Below are 20,308 nucleotides of genomic sequence, written 5' to 3'. Positions count from 1 at the left end.
ATATGTGAATTTGTCATATTAGCAATATAGGCCATTCATTGATTCAAAAACTACTGAGTGCAAGCAACAAAAGCAAAATTAAAGAAGCAGACTATGTCAGACTAAAAAGCTTCTGCACAGCAAAGGAAATAATCAACAAAATGAAAAGGGAACCTATGAAATGGGAGAAAATATTTGCAAATCATTTATTTGATAAGGGGTTAATATCCAAAATATACAAATAACTCATACAATTCAATAGCAAAAAACCAAACAATCCAATTAAAAAATGGGCAGAAGATCTGAATAGACATTTTTCCAGACATAGAGATGGACAACAGGCACATGTAAAGATGCTCAACTTCGCTAATCATCAGGGAAATGCAAATCAAAAGCACAATGAGATATCACCTCACACCTGTTAGAATGGCTGTCATCAAAAAGACAAGAAATGACAAGTGTTCACAAGAATGTGGAGAAAAAGGAATGCTTGTGAACTGTTGGCTGGAATGTAAATTGGTGCAGCCACTGTGGAAAACATATGGAGCTTCTGCAAAAAATTAAAAATAGAACAACCATATGATCCAGCAAGTCCACGTGGGTTATCTGAACGGAAGAACATGAAAACGCTAATTCGACAAGATATGTTCACTGCAGCATTATTTATGATCACCAAGATACGGAAACAACTTAAGTGTCCATCAAAGGGTGAATGGATAAAGGAGACGGGATACACACACACACACACACACACACACACACAATGGAAAATAATCAGCCATAAAAAAGAATGAAATCTTGTCATTTGCAACAACATGGGTAGACCTTAAGGGCATTATGCTAAGTGAAATAATTCAGACAAAGACAAATACCATATGATCTCACTTACATATGAAATCTAAAACGAAACAAAACAAAGCTCATAGCTACAGAGAAGACTGGTGGTTGCTAGAGGCGGGGGCTGGCGGTGGGTGGGTGAAACGGATCAAAAGGTACAAACAGCAGTTATTAAAAATGAGTCACGGGGAATATAGTCAATAATACTGTAGTAACTTTTTTTTTTGGCCACAACTTGCTGCTTGCAGGATCTTAGTTCCCCGACCAGGGACTGAAACCAGGGCCCAGCAGTAGAAGCGCGAAGGCCTAACCACTGGAATACCAGGGAATTCCCAATACTGTAGTAACTTTTTTTTTTTTGGCAGTACGCGGGGCCTCTCACCGCTGTGGCCTCTCCCATTGCGGAGCACAGGCTCCGGACGCGCAGGCCCAGCGGCCATGGCCCACGGGCCCAGCCGCTCCACGGCATGTGGGATCCTCCCGGACCGGGGCACAAACCCGTGTCCCCTGCATCGGCAGGCGGACTCTCAACCACTGCGCCACCAGGGAAGCCCCTGTAGTAACTTTAATACTGTATTGCATGTTTGAAAGTTGCTAAGAGAATAAATCTTAAAGGTCTTTATCACAAGAAAAGAAAATTTTTTGTAACTATGTGTGGTGATGGATGTTAACTAGACGTATTGCGGTGATCATTTCACAATGCATACAAATATCAAATCATTATGATGTACTCCTGAAACAAATATAATGTTATATGTCAATTATACCTCAAAAACAAAAACAAAAAACAAAAAAACAGGGGCTTCCCTGGTGGTCCAGTGGTTAAGACTCTGTGCTTCCAATGCAAGGGGTGTGGGTTCAATCCCTGGTCGGGAACTAAGATTCCACATACCACATGGCGTGGCCAAGAAAATGTTAAAAAACAAAAACAGAAACAGAAAAAAAACAAAACCAAACTACCGAGTGCAAATGTGTGCAAAGCACAGTATCGATATTGGGAGGAAGAGCAAAGGTAAATGAGAGTGCACAGCACCATTAAGAGCTGGTCAGGAGCGTAGGGTCTGGAATAACCACATCTGGGTTCAAAACCTGGCTCTGCCCCTTACCACCTGTGGGACTGTGGGTATATTACTTATCTGCCACTTACTAGCTATGACCTTGGACAAGTTTTTCAGCCTCTCTGTGCTTCCGTTCCCTCAACTACATAGTGGGGTGACAGTATCTATCCTCCACAAGTTGATATACGTTAGGTGTCTAGGACGTGGCATGCATTACATAAGTGATGACGACTGTCATCATCGTTAATATCTCAATCCCAGCTCTCTCATCACTAATGTGGGGACAAAATAACATATACTGCATGGCCTGGGGGTCATTAATTCAACAGATGTTTATTTGAGTGTTGGACACAGGAAAACCCCTCATGAAAACTAATTCTTAATATGTTATCAGTGGACCTTATATTCTGGGGAAGCTGTAGGGACCAAGTGAGAGCCTGCATCCACGGTGCTGCGCAGCGCCTGGCACTGAGTAAATGCTCAGGAACTGCTTCCCACGAAGACGAAGATGAGAAGGAGGAAGAAAAGAAGGAGGACACTGATTTTTGCTCTCAGGAAACATGTGACCTGGTGCGGACTACAAAGGCAGGACTGGACACGGGCGACCACACCTGCTAAACCTCCATGCGGTTTTCACATGTGCATTTAGCAGCAGTGAGTCAGCAGCAGAGTCAAGTGCTCAGGAGGGTTTGAGATCCGCCAGAGCGTTTGCTGGCAGGAAGATGCCAGAGCTGCAGTGACCTCAAGTGTTTGGTGGCTAATTGTCATCATTATTTTCCTGCGCCCCATTGAATTGAACTGAAAAACACTGAAGGGAATTGAAAAACTCTCCCTGGAGTGCCCAAACCTTCCCCAAACTGACTTAGTTACCATGGCGATGAAGGCTTCTCCTTCCAAAGGACCAAACCTCAAGATGTGAGCCAACAGCCCAGTGAGAAAATGTTTTTAAAAATGTGGTGCTTCTGTAAACATAATGAACATAAATCTTAATATTACTTAATGTAAAAATGAAACTACTTCATTTAGAATGTTTCTATTTCATTAGAAACTAATGTTAAAATGAACTATCCTAATATTATAAACCAAAGGACTCCTGCTACAGTAATATGAAAATACTAATTTTTCTTAAATATAAAAATGACATGAGGAAATGTCCATTCCAAGAACACATTTAAAACAAAGATTTATTTTTAAAACTATCTGCATACCTTACTATATGACTAGGTGCTGCTGTAAGAGCTTTACATGTACGAACTAAGTCCTCATAACAACCTTCCATCACATCCTCACCCCTAATCTACAGGTGAGGAATTGGAGGTACAGAAAGGTGACGTCATGCTTTAGACTTAGGTAGAACTCAGCTCTCAAACTGTGTAAATATGGCATTTTTTTTGCTTTCTAAACTACAACATAATTATATATTTTTCACAATTAGAACACCTCAAACAGAGAATTAAAATTGTCCCTAGAGCCTTGCAATTTGGGAGCCCAAGCCGGTGGGTGTTAAAAATATCCATGCCAGCCTTACTCCCCCCAACCATCGTATTTCTTTACCCTCAAGAGTCGGTCAGTCAAGTGGAACATTTATCCCGGCTTCTGCATTCTTCTCCACTCCTTCGCTGTCACCTTGGGACTTCTTTTCTCCCCCATGCTGACACCGGCATTCATTTTAATCTGATTTCATATGGACACAAATGCTGGGACAGCCCCAGCAGTCTCTCCCAGAACTTTGAACAAGAAACCTATATATGCAGGGAAATTAGTCTGCTTGCTTATGAGATGGGAAATCCAGACAACAAGGTATTGGGGGGAGGGTAAATCAATGAAGCATTTTTCTGTCTCTGTTTTTGCCATGGAGTATCTGTGACTCATTTGAACTTCAGGTTTCTACTCACCAGCTGACAGGCATGCTTAATCCTCTCCACAATCCCATCAAGTCCCAAGTATTGTAAGGACAACCACAGTGGCAGGGCACGGAGCTTGTCTGTTGGCTTATTTGATGTAAGACCGGCAACTAAAGTCTAAAAAAGCCAATATGGGTTTATTAATCAAAGCCAATGAAATCACATAGCAGAACTAACTAGTTACCATTTACTATGCACTTGGTTTGTGTCAGATGCTACGCAGGCACTTGGCTTGCATTATTCATTTGATCATCAAACAACTCCATGAGGTAAGTATTCTAGGCAACTTAGCTCAGAGACCTTGCTTTGTCTAAGGGTTCACGGCTAAGATGTGGCAAAGCCAGGATGAGAATCCAAATGGTTTCATCCCAGAGCTGGAGCTCTTAGCCATTCAAGAGGCGGCCCCTCCCAAGGCTGTTCTGAGTATCCTCAAACACCTGGCCATTATCACCCGAGCAAGGTATTAACTGTTTAAGAAGAATCAATGAAAGCTTATTTTGCATGTGCCTCTCACTAACTGATCCACTAACAAGAACCACCACTATGCTTTTAAAAACTATATCATGTTACAACCTTTTAGACAATGTGGATCAAGAACGTTAAAATACTCTTACTCATTATTAATTCCACTTCTGGGAACCCAGTCTAAGGAATAATTTGAAACACAGAATGATGCTCATTATTTTAGTAACAAGAATTTGAAAACAGCCTAAAAGTTCACAAATGGAGAATGATTAAATAACTGTGGTACTCAAGTGATGGAATATTACACAGTGATAAAAAGTTTTTCATACACATGGGGTAGTATGGGGAGACTAAATAGAAAAATATATATGGCATAGTTTCATTTATGTTAAAAACATTTTTTAAAAACAAAAAGTCACAGAGGTAACATTAAGGAAAATGTTCACTTTTTCCTTTTTCTGTATTTTGCCCCCAGGCCCAATGATTATTAGCCACTCCCCACTCCCTCCCAGTGGGAGTAAGCTTACCAAGGCAGGATCGTCGTGCTTATAAAGCGTCACAGCAGGAACTGCTGGCAAACCCAGCCATGGGCCTGGAGTCAACGTCATGCTGTCACATTTGGTTGCAGCCTACCACAGAGAGAACAACTTCTTGTTACACTATCAGGATACACTAAACCCAACACCTTTCTCCATTCATAAAAACTGTGAAAAGCCATCAGGCATTAAGTGATGTTAAATTCCTTCTTAAAAACACAGTATTTAGTAAATCAACAACATACCAGCACTGATGAGGAGACATAACCTAGAGCCAATGTTGCCAGATTCACACTGGAAGAAAAAACACAGACCTAAGAACTAATTATTTACTGCTGCTTATTCACTAAGTACACACTTTAAATTTTAAAAATTTTTTTAAAAAGGGCTGTGCTGTTCCACACTGACATTTACATGTCTTTCAGCTGTGTTGGTAGCTTTTATAACAGCAACATAAAGTGTGGTACATATACAACTTTCAGGAAAACCTGGAAAATGCATTTTAATCAAAATGTATTTCAGGGGGTGACATCTACTTACTTAGTGTAATGGGTGTCTTATTTTATATTATTTTATATCTTTGGTAGATACCAGTATTATTTCCCAGTCATCATTCTTTCCCAGAGGGACAATATTAAAAAGGAACGCACCGTGTACATGTATGATGTCCTGGAAATGGACTACTTGGGCTGCCCTGCATCCTCTCCCCTCTCTTCTCTTAGCAGCAGTCCAATGGCCTTCTGGGAAGCCACCCCAATCTCCTCTATGAGACCACAGCTTCACAAATCACCTAAACTATTAAGAGTGTTACATTTCCCTCGCCACAGCAATTGGCTCAGTATGAGACTCCTGCTGGGACGTCTGACCCTCTGCACACACCTGGAAAGGTGGATGGAGTTGCTGCAGCAACTCTGCACCAGAACAGGAAAGGCTATCTACAGACGGAGCCACCACCATGGAGGAACTTCAGCCAAGTGACCTGGCTGAGGTGGTGCCTAAGGCCAATCCTAACACTGGTCTTCTTAGCTATGGGAGCCAATAAAACTTCTTGCTTAAGCCAATTTGGGTAATTTTGTAATCTGCAAGCCAAAGAGCCCTTAGTGATATATGTGACGACAAAGTGAGCTCCTCCTGGGCACTCTGCCAGCCCACCATGCAGCCAAACTCCCCTCCACTCACCCTTTCACGTGGAGCCATATGCCGTACTGCTTACAGAGCTCTTTCAAACGCCCAATCTTATCTGTGTGCCCTACTGCTGCAGTTCCTAGGATAAAACACACAAGAAAGGATACTAAAACAAATATTTTCTGAGTCTTTGCAGCATGATAAAAGCTTCTATATACATTATCTCCCTATGAGAGAAGTAACATTGTATCTCTGTTTTATTGAGCTTTTCTTTGTGGACTGGCTTAAAATCAACTTTTGCAAACTGGCTATTCAAGTTTTGAAGAGTGTGTATTGTTCACTATATGTATCTATAAAGTCAAACTTGTTAACTGTGTTATTTAAATCCTCTATATACTTATTTTCTATTTACTTGATCTGTTGTTTCATGAGAAATATATTCAAGTCTCCCACCAAGATTGTGGTTTTGTCAATTTATACTTGTATTCTATCAACTTTTCCTTTATATATTTCAAAGTTATATTCATAAGCATTCATACCTGTTATATCTCTGAGTAGATGTCATGAATTATTATTAATATGAAGTCTATTTTATCTCACAGCAACCTTGCTACAGTACTTGTGTTTCATTAGCATTTGCCCAAGATATCCCTTTTCCACACTTACTTTTTATCACTTTCTGGGTTATTTTTATTTAGGTGTGCTCTCTATAAAAAATACATAGATGAATTTGTTTTGTTTGTTTTAACCAAATTTTAGAGGTCCTTTGTGGTTTTTTGGTTTGTTTTGTTTTTTGTTTTTTGCTGCACTGCACGGCTTGCGGGATCTCAGTTCCCTGACCAGGAATTGAACCCAGGCCATGGCAGTGAAAGTGCAGAATCCTAACCACTAGACCACCAGGGAATTCCCGAGAGGTATTTTGTTTTAATATAGAAAGCATTCTGAAGTCAGTTGAAACATATTACACACTTTAACCCATTCCCTAGGTGATCTGTTTACACTGCAGGCTTTGCTGGGCAGATCCTCCTCACAGAGCCTTTAGTAAAATGCACAGTCACACATTCTCCCAACTGTCCTAAATTTCCAGTTAGCAGAACCCACCTAACAAGATTTCTAACGCTCATCAACAAACACAACTAATACAAGTGCTTCTTTTGCAGGGGTTATGCCAGGAAAAGGGCTGACAACTCCACTCCTCCCCCCACCCAAATTTGTCTCAAATTTAAAAAAAAAATCTAAAATGACACATTTAGTTTAGTTGAAACAAGATCAAAGGCCAACACATGGGTTGTGTCACATGAGCCATCAAAACATAAAGCATTGTGCCGTGTTTAAGTGACTGGACCACATTCAGGCTCCCTTCCTTTTTTGGCAACGCCCGCTTGCTAACCACTGGGACGTGCACTCTGGTGACGGCAATGTAGTCACACTGGTAAACCACTCAATCACGTGTAAACTGCAGCCTCTCCCATCTATTAAGTGATTGATAGTAGACTGGTTATGTTTCTTTCTTTTTTTTTTTTTTTGCAGTACATGGGCCTCTCACTGTTGTGGCCTCTCCCGTTGCGGAGCACAGGCTCCAGACGCGCAGGCTTAACGGCCATGGCTCACGGGCCTAGCCGCTCTGCGGCATGTGGGATCTTCCCAGACCGGGACACGAACCCGTGTCCCCTGAATCTGCAGGCGGACTCTCAACCACTGCGCCACCAGGGAAGCCCTATGTTTCTTTTTAAACATACAATATACTAAGGCAGACAGGAAGTGGTAGTTTTTCTGCTGGCAACAAGGTGGATATGTGCTTTTTCTGTTTATTATTATTTTTTTAAATAATTAGCTTTACTGATTGAAGTATAATTTACATACAATAGAATCCACTCATTTAAGGGTATGGTTCAACGAATTCTGACAAATACAGTGTGCAACCACCATCACACCAAAAGTTCCCTCATCCCCCCTGAATTTTCACCCTTCTCTCTACTCCTCACTGGCCCCAGAAAACTGTGATCTGTTTTCTGTCACTGTAGTTTTATCTTTCTAGAATTTCATATAAACGGATCATATACTATGTAACTTCTTTCATGTTTGGATTTTGGCACTTAGAATGCTTCTGAAATTCATCTGTGTTGATATGTGTGATCAGTAGTTATTTCCATTTATTGCTTAGTATCCCATGATATGTTTATACTACAATTTGTTTATCCATTCATCAAGGGAAGGGCATCTGGGTTGTTTTCAGTTAGGAATATTGCATCCCTAACTGAAGGGATAGTTCGTTACTCTGCATCCTCACTAGTGTTTGGCATTGTATTTTTTTATGTTCTCCATTCTAACAGATATATAGTAGTAGCTCACTGTGGTTTTATTTTGCATTTCTCTAAGCATCTTTTCAAGTGCTTATACGTTCATATATTTTCTTTGGCAAAGTTTCTACTCAAATCTCTTGTTCACTTTAAAAACTGTACTGTCTACCTCCAAAATATTGAATTGTAAAACTTCCTTATATATTTTGGATATAGTCTTTTGTCAGAAAAACATTTTGCAAATATTTTCTCCCAGTCTGTTATTTGCCTTTCCATGTTCTTTTTCTTTTCTTTTTTTTTTTTTGGCGGTACGCAGGCCTCTCACTGCTGTGGCTTTTCCGGTTGCGGAGCACAGGCTCCGGACCCACAGGCTCAGCGGCCACGACTCACGGGCCCAGCCGCTCTGCAGCACGTGGGATCTTTCCGGACTGGGGCACGAACCGGTGTCCCCTGCATTGGCAGGCGGACTCTCAACCACTGCACCACCAGGGAAGCCCAATCTCACACTCTTTTATTTGTAGCTGCACAGTAAGTCTAAAAGTCAGATAGGATAAGTCTTCCAGTGTTGTTCTTTTTCACAATTATTTTGTCTCTTCTTAGATCCTTTTATGTCCATATAAATTTTAAAATCAGCTCATCAATTTCTATAAGAAATTGGAAGTCTGCTGAGATTTTGTTAAGAATTGAGTTGAATCTACAGGTTAATTTGGGGAGATATGACTTAATAATATTGCGTCTTTCAACCCATGCACATGCCATATTGTTCCATTTATTTGGGTCTTCTTGAATTTCTCTCAGCAACATTCTGTAGTTTTCAGTGTACATATCTTGCCTTATTTTGTTAAATTTATCCATAAAGGTTTTTTTCTTGATGCTATTATGAATGGCATTTAAATTTCAATTGTTCATTGCAAGCTTGATAGATCTGCTTATTAGTTCCAATGGCTGTTCTTTGTGGTTTCCTTAGGACTTTCTACCTATACAATCATGCCATCTGCAAATAAAGACAGTTTATTCTTCCTTTCCAAACTGTATGTCATTTAATTATTTTTCTTGCCTTGCTCCACTATCTAGAGCTTCAAGTACAATGCTGAATACAATGTGGTGAGCACAGCAGAAAGTGGTAGCTGACCAGCTGTCTCAAAGGTGGACATTTAAATGTGACATTTAAGAATTTAATTTAGGGCTTCCCTGGTGGCACAGTGGTTAAGAATCCACCTGCCAATGCAGGGAACACGGGTTTGAGCCCTGGGCCAGGAAGATCCCATATATGCCACGGAGCAACTAAGCCCATGCACCACAACTACTAAGCCTGCGCTCTAGAGCCCGCGAGCCACAACTACTGAGCCCACATGCCACAACTACTGAAGCCTGTGCACCTAGAGCCCGTGCTCTGCAACGAGAAGCCACCACAATGAGAAGCCCACACATGCAACAAAGAATAGCCCCTGCTCGCTGCAACTAGAGAAAAACCTGCGTGCAGCAACGAAGACCCAACACAGCCAAAAAAAAAAAAATTCAATTTAGAGAGGAAGCATATGAAAGAATAGAGAAGCACAACCTAAATGAAAAAGTATACACACAAACAAGAACTCCCAAAACAAACCAACAATTAAGGGAATCTAATGAGCTAAAACTTTAGTACTGTAATTCTCACCACAGTGCTGATACCGACTTCCTTAAACATGTGGCACACAAACATTCTTAAGACTTGATCTCTTTTAGGCTATCTAGCCTCTTTCTTGTATGTCCAAAATGGAAGATTCAGGTTCATGATACCTACCAGCATTTGCAACAAGCAACAGGGGCAGTTTTCCTCGTTCTATGTCATCTTTAATCAGTTTCTCCAGGAAGGCAACGTCCTGGGATTGAAAGACAAACCACAAAAACATGAGACAACCCACACAAAAGAGTATACACTGAAAAATTATAACTTCTAAAAGAAGCAGATGACTCTCAAAATTTATCAGAGCAATTCTTTTCTTGACAATTTTCCTTTTTTCTCCAATCATAGTTGTGAAAATAAAATCGTTTTCCTTGAAAACTAGAAAAATCAGTTAAATGAGATTAAAGTTAGAAACTGGACATACAGAACCAACATTTCTCTAGTTTTAAACATTTACAATAAGAAAAAATGTTCTCTCAAACCCCCCCACCAAAAACAACCAAAAATGTATCTCTGATATTACTCATTGACGTATCTGAACCAGAAAATCTAACTACCTTGAAAAAGAAATGCAGAGGGCTTCCCTGGTGGCGCAGTGGTTGGGAGTCCACCTGCCGATGCAGGGGACAAGGGTTCGTGCCCCGGTCCGGGAAGATCCCACATGCCGCAGAGCGGCTGGGCCCGTGAGCCATGGCTGCTGAGCCTGCGCGTCCGGAGCCTGTGCTCCGCAACGGGAGAGGTCACAACAGTGAGAGGCCCGCGTATGGCAAAAAAAAAAAAAAAAAGAAAAGAAAAAGAAAAAAAAGAGATGCAGAACCCTAAAACCTATCCCTTTTGCTTCTGACCTCAGTATGGAAAGGCTTATCACTTGCATGTCTAAAAATAAGCAGAATCCAATGCCAAGGATTACAATAATCAAAATCTGCCCATTCATAAATCCAGGCAACAGTGATAACCATTTGAAAGAATGAGCTTTAGAAGGAATTTCTGAGGCTTAATTGGACTCCATGTTTCTACTTAAAACAGGTGATACAGTGACTACAAGATTCCTTAAGAGCCAGGTGCTCCTCACCTTTATGCCAGCCAATCTTCCTGGACATTCAAACCTGGCAGCATGTATTATGCAACAGGAAGATCTAAGCAATCCGTGAATAACCTAATAATTATCTGGAGGCCAGCAAATAGAACTGCAGTTTAAAGGAAGGTACGGTTTCAAAACACAATTCTTTATTATTTTATAAACCTAAAGAACTCACCATCTGATGCTGGGATCCAAACATAGTGTTACAGGGTACACGACACAAGCAGGGGAAGGGCAAGCCAAGCTGCAAGAAGAAACATGCAATTTTACAAGAAAGATCTTTGTCACCATTCCCTTATGTCCCCAAAAGATTGTGGCTCTAAGTCACAATTATTCTTTTTAAATATTCTCTCTCCTTAGGAACTCTTAATATGAGCATTTGGGGGGATAATTTAGAATCCTTCCTCCAAGGATAAGTGGTAAATAACACCGGCTAAAGGCATTCAAAGTACAATATCTTATTTATGGGTCCACCCATTCCTAAAAAGCAACAGATATGGACTAGCAGATGTACATATCTTGAGAGAAATGAAGTCAGCGTTATGGAGACAGTAATTGTCAAATAAATTTTATATTCCTCATTTTTAGCTTCCAAATCCTTAAGGAGTATATGTTTTAGGAATTTTTTTTAACATTTGCAGCATATTGCTCTGTATAACTAAAACTTGGAAGCATTTAAAGACCAAAAATTTAACAAGCAATTTATTCACACTTTATCCCCTTAAAGAATTTTTCTTTTAAATTATGAAAGTGAAACCCAAGTAAAACACACAATAAAAAATTATAGAAATTAAAAGTGAAAATCCCCCCCCATAAGCCACCAATCTACTACTGTTAATAGGTTAGTATAGAACCTTGCAGATAATTGCTAGGCAAAAATATATATATTTATATATTTTTCTAGGTATAAAAAACATATGCATATAAGCATGTACACACTTTTTAAAACATGCACATGACTATTCTGCCACCTACCTTTCCCACTTAACAGAACACTCTCACACATCTTTTGCAGATTGGACTGCTGTTCCAAGACAGCTCTGGGTCCATAAGAGCCTGGCCTACAGTAGGTACTCAATAAGTAATTTGTTTCATGTTTCTACAGAGATACTATAAAACTCCTTATTTTGTACACCCTCAAGAAGAGGACATAATTTCTTGCCACCAATGACCACAGCTCAGAATCAACTTAAGCCCTGAGTTTCCCCTATGTATCTCCCTGGACTCCTCCATCTTACAAAAGACAACCCCTCCAATCCTATGGGTTTTACTTTAAAACGTTCTTGGCCAAGAGACTTAACAAGTTCTTGACTCAAGGTAGCCCCGTAATCAGGCTACCATGAACTTTAAAAACTGGTAATGCAAAAAAAAAAAAAAAAAAAAGAAAAAAAGGTAATGCTCTTTGATCTAATAATTCTAGACTGGCTCTGAAAATCCATCTGAGGAATACAACCCAAAGTATAGAAAAGCTTCATGCACAAAGATGTCCATAAAAGCACTATACAAAGAGCACTTCCTCAAAATGGTCATAAAAAGCAAAAGAATGCGAACACTCTAATTGCCCAAAAGGGAAACAGTTAAAATACTATATACTCACTTGAAGGAATATTATGAAGATATTAAAAACATACTTTACTTTGGAGAACTGGTAAAACATGATATGAACCTGTATAACGGTAAGTGAAAAAAGCCAGCTATAGCTATGTAAAAACACACATACACTCTGATTAAGCCAAGTCTGAAAGGAAATAAAGTAACGTGTTGACTGTGGTTGCCTTTGGGCAACTAAAAAAAAAATACATATACATATATCTATCTAAATGTATTAATACACATTTATACATAATAATGACAAAACAAGCTTATAAGAAAATCACCTTTCTTTTCACTTGAAAAAAACAGCAGCTGAAGAAAAACTTCCAGGACAGAACAAAACATCGTTTCTTTAAAATATCCACCTTATGCCACATTACCTGATTACAGAGGTACTGGCCCAGGCCAGGCCTAGCAGCAGCACTTAGATATATAACAGGCATCTTGTTATATAACACATTGAACCCATCCACCACAAAGTCTTCATAACGGGAATGAATGGCAAGCCTACAGATCTTTGCAAGTCCTTCTCTTTCTTCTTCGTGGAAATAAGCACAGCCATTTTCATACCTGTTAAGAGACACCCATATGTCAGTATGTTCTTATCTCTGGTATTATATCCCAGTCTTATAACCATGGAAGTAATTCTTTTCTCAATTCCTATCTCAGTGAAAGGAGATAGGAATCACCCTCATCTCAGTGGGCTGACACCTCACTACAGCTGGAGGTTATAAAGAACAGAGGCAATGACCCCTCATCCACACCCAGCTCCAGAAAGAGCAGAAACTATGAAAACCAGTAGAGAACGGGAATCCCTCAGATATAAAAAGGCTGAAGATCATGGACTGGCTTACTTTACAATAAAGCCAGCACTGGATAATGCAGGCATGGTTCTTAGTAGTTTCAGCCCTAAAACATCCAAAGTTAAGTAAAACTGTCAAAAATGCTAGTCAGGCTAAGTTCTGCTTTCGCTAATATCTGCCTGGGACATTTTATTCTTCTCATTCTCCAAAAAGAAGGACAGAGAGATTTTCAGTTACAGGTATTGGATTTTTATTAGAACAGAAGAAAATTTCTCCTTTGCCATACAGTTAGGCAAATTCATACTCTCGCCAGGTCAAGCTCTTTCCCAGCATCTGAAAATAAGTCTCCCAAGTTAAATGTTCCAACGTTAGGTAAACATTCCTTTTCCATAAATAAACACAAAATACCATTGGTCCCATTTCTTCTACTGACTCCTTAGTCTGCTAGAATTCCTTAATAATGCCAATATTATCACAGTATAAAGCAAATTTCAATTTCATAACACATACTCATCTTCCTTATGACAGCATTTCCTTTTTACTAAAGCACAGCTAATACTTTGATTAAAAATACTTGAACCTATTCCACTGCTGTACCTTCTATCAACATGTGCCAATTAGGAATCTTAAGAACAAGTAACTGTGGACATTATCCAACATGTATGTGCTCATGTTCTCAGCTCTTTACATGTATTAATTCATTAGTTCATTTAATCCTCACAACAATGTCATCAAATAGATATTAAGGCTATCCCCATTTCATAGATAAGGAAACTGAGGCATGGAGTGGTTAAGCAACGCTTCCAAGAGGAAAGGGAAGAGGCAGAGCTGAACCCAGGTAGCATAGCTCCAGAAAATAGATCTCTCACAGTCTATACCCAACACATAAATGTCTTTACCAGAAACCAAAAACTTATTACCTGAAAATTCTGCATAGCCATAAGGTAGTGTCTGAAAGTATCCTAGTTGTAAGTTTTCTCAGCTTCTCTTTGTCCAGAGTTGAAATGTAAGCTCCCAGACTGTGCCCCAACAAAGCTATATGACCTTGTTCTCCAATATTCTGGATTCTGTTAATCAAAATTTATTAGATTAAAAAAAAAGTATTAGTCAAAGCATAAATAAATAAAACACAGAGACACATTATTCCACAGAAATTTCTGTCAGACTTGAAATGCATTTAATGGCCTAGAAGGCAGACACTGAGATACATTTAGAAAATTCAATGCATAAGGTATTAATAGTTTGGGGGGAAATTTTTTTTTTAAATTCAAGTCCTAGGAGATAAATATCCTTTTTATTCAATACCAACTAAATACACAAACTGTTTTTGAATAATTTTCTCCAAAAAAGGTTTTTAAATTAAATACCAGTTGAAGAACTATGGAGAGTAGAGCTAAAATGTGCAGAAAATTTAATAATCAACAGACGAAGATCAATTCCCTGCATTAAATAGCTATTTATAACAACACAGCACATTCAAGGGGAACTAGGTATTGTTTTACATATTATTAAAGTGGATGGACTAATTTCCCTTATAAAGAATAAATGTAAAAAGAAAAAAACAAAAAATTGACAGGATACTGGGCAAAGGAGACAGTTCATAGAATAGGAAATATAAATGGGTCTTAAAACATACAAAAAGACACTTAATCTGGTTCATAAGAAAAATGCAAACTAAAACTATGCTGAAATATCATTTCTCACCTATCAGACTGGCAACGATCCTTAAGTCTGCTAATACCCTTTCAGGCAAAGGTGTGGGGAAAGATGTACTCTCACACATTATGGGTGAGAATGTGAATTGGCACAATTCCACGAACGGAAATTTGGCAATATCTGTCAAATTTACAAATGCACAAACTTATCTGGCCCAGCAATCCCACTTCTAGGACTTTAATCTACAGAAACACTTCTATGAGAAATGACACATGTACAGAGTTACTGGCTGTAGGAATGTTCGTAAGAGAAAAACATGAAAAGGAGACTAGTTAAATAAAATATGGCTCATCCATTTAGAGTAACACTAAACAGCTCTTAAAGGAGAAAGCTCCTTGTATACTGCTATGCCAGAAACTCCAAGACATAAATGAAAAAAGCAAGTCACAGAAAAACATGCATAGTATTTAGGTACTGGAGGGGGTGAGCACAGACATTTTGATTGGGTGTACATACACATGAAGTATCTCTGACGAATACACAAGAAACTGGCAACTTATCTCTAGGAAGGAGAACAAGGTAGGGAGGCAGAGGTAAGAAGGAAAATTGCCTTTGTGTATACACCCTTTCTATCTTTTGAAATTTGAACTGGAAGAATGAATTACTTACTCCAAAAAAATTAAATTTAAAACTATTAAACAGAAAATGAAACTAAATAAATTGCTTGACAGATGCATAAACAGAAATAAAATAAACAGATGATTCACAGACAAAGTGGCCTGCCACCAACGAATTCAGCTGCAGCACTTCTCAGCAATCAGAGGCGGAAGCACAGGAGCAGAAGCAGTCAGAAACAGAAAAGCACACAGCAGCTATTCTCTGGCCCCTGTGCCAGCCCCTCCCTAAGACACAAGACCATAAAAACGACAAGATTTTAGTAAATGACTTCCTTTTACAAAATATATTATCTAAAATATGTCAATGTCTCTCTGAAGAAACTGAACATCATTTTAATATCACACGTAACTAGGAATTAAATATAGCTTATTACTGCAGCAACTTGTGAGAATGCAATCATTATCAAAATCAAGAACACATATACTTTCAAACAGAAGCTGCCAACTGTTCTCCATTACCGGGTACTCTGGGGCTCCTCATCTTCATCTCCGTGCATCAGATTCTGAACTAACTGGAGGATGCTCACCATGTCCTGTCCACTGCGGAACAGAAAAACAGCTGACAAACAGGTGGAAACAGCACACATCCCTCACCAGTCTCTCACTATTTTCTCTCGTCTAAACTAGCTTGACATGTTTTCTTTTTTAACTGAGGAGCTACGAAAGAAATAATGTGTTTTGAGATACGGTATACATCATTTTAAAAACAAACCTCAAATTATCAACTGAATTCTGAATGTAACCTTACTTGTGATTAATCTTCTGCCTAAATATTAATTTGATTTTTAAAAATTTCACCAGCTTTAGCAATATTTCTCTACCTGTTCATTTGAATCTTGGAGACTATTTAATAAGCATGTAATAAGGGCCGAAGTAGTCCTTATAAGCTGTTGGAAGGTCACAAAAGCAGCAAGAATACTCCAATGCCACTGGTGTATCTACCTTCCCTCCATGTGGGAGTCTTGTCTGTTTGTTCTAACAGAGCTAAACATGAAATGCAAGCATGACTTATTATTACCTCTTCCCCAAGCTGGGGAAACTGCAGATTCGCTTGCAGTGTAAACACTAACTTCTATCCAAGATATGTTTTTAAACGCTCGTCACATGAGGAGGTGGAAACTTATGAGAAGAATGTGAAAGGTGAAGTTCTAAGCAATGGCAAGGCAACTTGTAAAACATGTGATGTCAAAATACTATCACATTATTAATGAGAATGTGACTAATAAAAAGTTCTCTCTTTCGGGCTTCCCTGGTGGCACAGTGGTTCAGAATCCGCCTGCCAATGCAGGGGACATGTGTTCGAGCTCTGGTCCAGGAAGATCCCACATGCCGTGGAGCCACTAAGCCCGTGTGCCACAACTACTGAGCCTGTGCTCTAGAGCCCGTAAGCCACAACTACTGAAGCCCGTGCGCCTAGAGCTTGTGCTCCACAACAAGAGAAGCCACTGCAATGAGAAGCCTGCGCACTGCAACAAAGAGTAGCCCCTGCTCGCCGCAACTAGAGAAAGCCCATGCGCAGCAATGAAGACCCAATGCAGCCCCCCCCCAAAAAAAAAAGTTATCTCTTTTCAAAAAGCACCATCAAAACAATGTCCCCAAACCTATCCTCCTCAAGGTGCTGACCTTCACGTGTGAGGGACTCTGATCCTTGGACATTGTGTAGAGATGAGGCCACATGACCTTGAGCAAGCTACTGAAACTCATGAAGCCCTACATTATACAACTGTGAGGATGCTGTTAGTCCACGGAAAGCACCGAATGCCACGCCTGGGGAACTGCTATCTCAGGCGCTGGCTATTAGCATTATTAGTGTGAGTACTCCTGACGGTGACATTAATGCCCTCCCACTCCGAGAATTACGGATGTTCTTGGTAGTATGTCTTCTAGGGAAACTTCTGTGGGATGAGTGGAACGCTTTAATTCCCTTCAGTAGGCCTGGGATGAGGAGACTTACAAGATTTGGTTCCTGTTCTCAGTTGGAGAATGAACTTCACCCGTAGAGGACTTCAAGTCAGCACCCTTCATCTACAAGCAGGAGTGCTTATTTTAAAATGTTAGTACCTGAGGACTTCCCTGGTGGCACAGTGGTTAAGAATCCACCTGCCACTGCAGGGGACACGGGTTCGAGTCCTGGTCTGGGAAGATCCCACATGCCGCAGAGCAACTAAGCCCGTGCGTCACAACTACTGAGCCTGTGCTCTAGAGCCAGCGAGCCACACTACTGAGGCCCGTGTGCCTAGAGCCCGTACTCTGCAACAAGAGAAGCCACTGCAATGAGAAGCCAGCACACTGCAGCAAAGAGTAGCCCCTGCTTGCTGCAACTAGAGAAAGCCTGTGCGCAGCAACGAAGACCCAACGCAGCCAAAAAAAAAATTAGTATCTGGGTGTGTTAGATGTGACATTTATTGGCACACTGGGATCCTTCCTCTATACTACTCTTTTGCAACATACTTATTGTACATATTTATATTCAGGTCAAAGGACAACTTAAGGGAGTTGTACTATTTACCTACGTACAGTTTCCTGGTTATAAAAAAAATAATAAGTTTGTCTGAGGGAAACTGGGCTGGGACTTTAACTCCAGATAACTCCAGATTGAATGCTAACATCCTGTGAAAATGTTAGTTGGATAACTACTTATTTTTCTGACTTCTTCCCTGATAGCTCCAGTCACAAACACTTGACAGATCTGCTTTAGTTGCCAAAAAATAAACCACTCTGCTAATAAATTAGAGTTGACATTTTCCTTTCATTTACTATATAATAAAATGATAAATCTTATCAAGTTAAAATAACTCTCACAATAAAGCTCAGTCTACCAAATAGATTACTGGTTTCAAGGATGAATCAAGTGTGATAGTTGAGTTATAATTATGAGTTTGCGTATCACTTTTGAGTTACGAGGTTGTGTTAAACTCTGAACGGGAAAGGGGGAGAAACAGTAGGTTTAGCGTTATCACCAACCAACCAATGGCATTTCAGTTTTCTGTTACACTACATATAACTCTCAATTTGCTTTGTGCTCATTAAAACTAAAATTGTAAGTCAGTGATGGTAAAATCTTGGTTTAAAGAAAGTGTACACCCTAAGTAAAGGTACTTATCTTCATTGCCACCTACCTGCCTTGCAGTGGCCCTGGAATATCCCCTGATAGGAGCTTCTTTCCATTTTCCTCCTCTGTTCTTCTAATTTAAACGAAATAAAAAACTGTTAACCTTCTAACATTTGAGCATGAACATGTGATAATGTTGCTTACAACCTCTTAGTAACTGATATGAGATTTGAAACACACATCTCGCCTTCTCGTCCCAGCCTCCAGGCTGGGGTAGGGTTTAGTTTCAGGAAAATAATATTAAAAATATAATACTACTTCAAGCCACTTCTTGGTTAGTTGATGCCCTATATGACCTGAATATACAGTAAGAAGTATTTATAGATTCAAGTCAATATATTAAATAAATGAAACTCTTAGTAGGCAGGACTGAAAATTATAAGTCCTGTCCCTTAATTTCAAAATCCTTTAATTACAAAGCACCTTATACCCAAGACAAATACCAATTTTAAATTCAGCTGAAGCTAAGTGTGACATTCTGAAACCAAGAGGTGTCTTTTTTTTTCCATCTTTATTGGAGTATAATTGCTTTACAATGGTGTTAGTTCCTGCTTTATAACAAAGTGAATCAGTTATACATACACATATGTTCCCATATCTCTTCCCTCTTGCGTCTCCCTCACTCCCACCCTCCCTATCCCACCCCTTTAGGTGGTGACAAAGCACCGAGCTGATCTCCCTGTGCTAGGCAGCTGCTTCCCACTAGCTATCTACCTTACGTTTGGTAGTGTATATATGTCCATGCCACTCTCTCACTTTGTCAAGCTTACCCTTCCCCCTCCCCATATCCTCAAGTCCATTCTTTAGTAGGTCTGTGTCTTTATTCCCGTCTTACCCCTAGGTTCTTCATGACATTTTTTTTCTTAGATTCCATATATATGTGTTAGCATACGGTATTTGTCTTTCTCTTTCTGACTTACTTCACTCTGTATGACAGACCAAGAGGTGTCTTTAACAGAAGGAAACTAGTGCTGCCAGTTTCACAGCAAGTTGAACACATTTAATGGGTCACTTCTGTTCCACAGGCTCACCTCTGACTGTCCTCTAGCATCTTCATGGCCTCCTTCAAGTTTTTTCCCATTTCAGCTAGTGTAGGGTCTGCTATCTGGGAAACAAATTTTCAAAAGGTTAAATTTTAACAACCCTCTATTACTTCTGCAACATAATTTATCCAGAAAAACTAAATGCAAGTCCATTTTCTTCTGGATTTATTATAAAATACCTGCATTATTAAAGAACATGTTTGATTTTAAAATTCCAACAGTACAAAGGTATAACATAAAAAAGTCCCACTCCCCAGGGGAGGCCACTTTTAAGTATGACGTATCTCTCCAAAGTTTCACTTTGCTCATATGCACCTCTCCAAATTGCTTTTTTCTGCTTTATAGTGAATATGGTTCCATGTCAGCAGGTCTACTTCATTCCTCTTAGTGGTTACACCTTTTTGCATCTGATGGATGTATTATAATTTACTGAACCAGTCCTGAATTAATGGACCCTTAGGTTATTTCAGTTG

The 20,308-nt window shown here is 39.6% G+C and overlaps 1 protein-coding gene across 10 annotated transcripts in view; it reads right to left on the bottom strand.

Annotated features, from left to right (window-relative positions):
• The window catches only part of PDXDC1 (pyridoxal dependent decarboxylase domain containing 1), a 52,151-nt gene that overhangs the window by 18,597 nt on the left and 13,246 nt on the right, over nt 1-20,308 (bottom strand). For 9 of the 10 annotated variants that reach the window (XR_016387807.1, XM_089896114.1, XM_022552374.3 and 6 more), the window contains 11 exons: nt 19,824-19,897; nt 18,800-18,865; nt 16,140-16,220; nt 14,268-14,414; nt 12,925-13,114; nt 11,127-11,195; nt 9,988-10,066; nt 5,959-6,043; nt 5,025-5,073; nt 4,771-4,872; nt 3,770-3,895 (listed from right to left, as the gene is read on the bottom strand). Coding sequence is in view for 9 of the 10 variants with exons in the window: in XM_089896114.1 (XP_089752240.1) it covers nt 3,770-3,895; nt 4,771-4,872; nt 5,025-5,073; nt 5,959-6,043; nt 9,988-10,066; nt 11,127-11,195; nt 12,925-13,114; nt 14,268-14,414; nt 16,140-16,220; nt 18,800-18,865; nt 19,824-19,897 (1,068 nt within the window). In the remaining variant the exon portion in view is untranslated. The remainder of the gene's footprint in view (nt 1-3,769; nt 3,896-4,770; nt 4,873-5,024; nt 5,074-5,958; nt 6,044-9,987; nt 10,067-11,126; nt 11,196-12,924; nt 13,115-14,267; nt 14,415-16,139; nt 16,221-18,799; nt 18,866-19,823; nt 19,898-20,308) is intronic. The other variant, XM_089896118.1, reaches the window with a different exon arrangement.

Source organism: Delphinapterus leucas, chromosome 15 (genome assembly GCF_059928025.1).
Source record: "Delphinapterus leucas isolate spDelLeu-1000000601 "Yukka" chromosome 15, BTC_Dleu_Yukka2, whole genome shotgun sequence".
Taxonomy (NCBI): domain Eukaryota; kingdom Metazoa; phylum Chordata; class Mammalia; order Artiodactyla; family Monodontidae; genus Delphinapterus; species Delphinapterus leucas.
The sequence above is the reverse complement of the archived record's forward strand: the minus strand, read 5'-3'. Positions and strand labels throughout refer to the sequence as shown.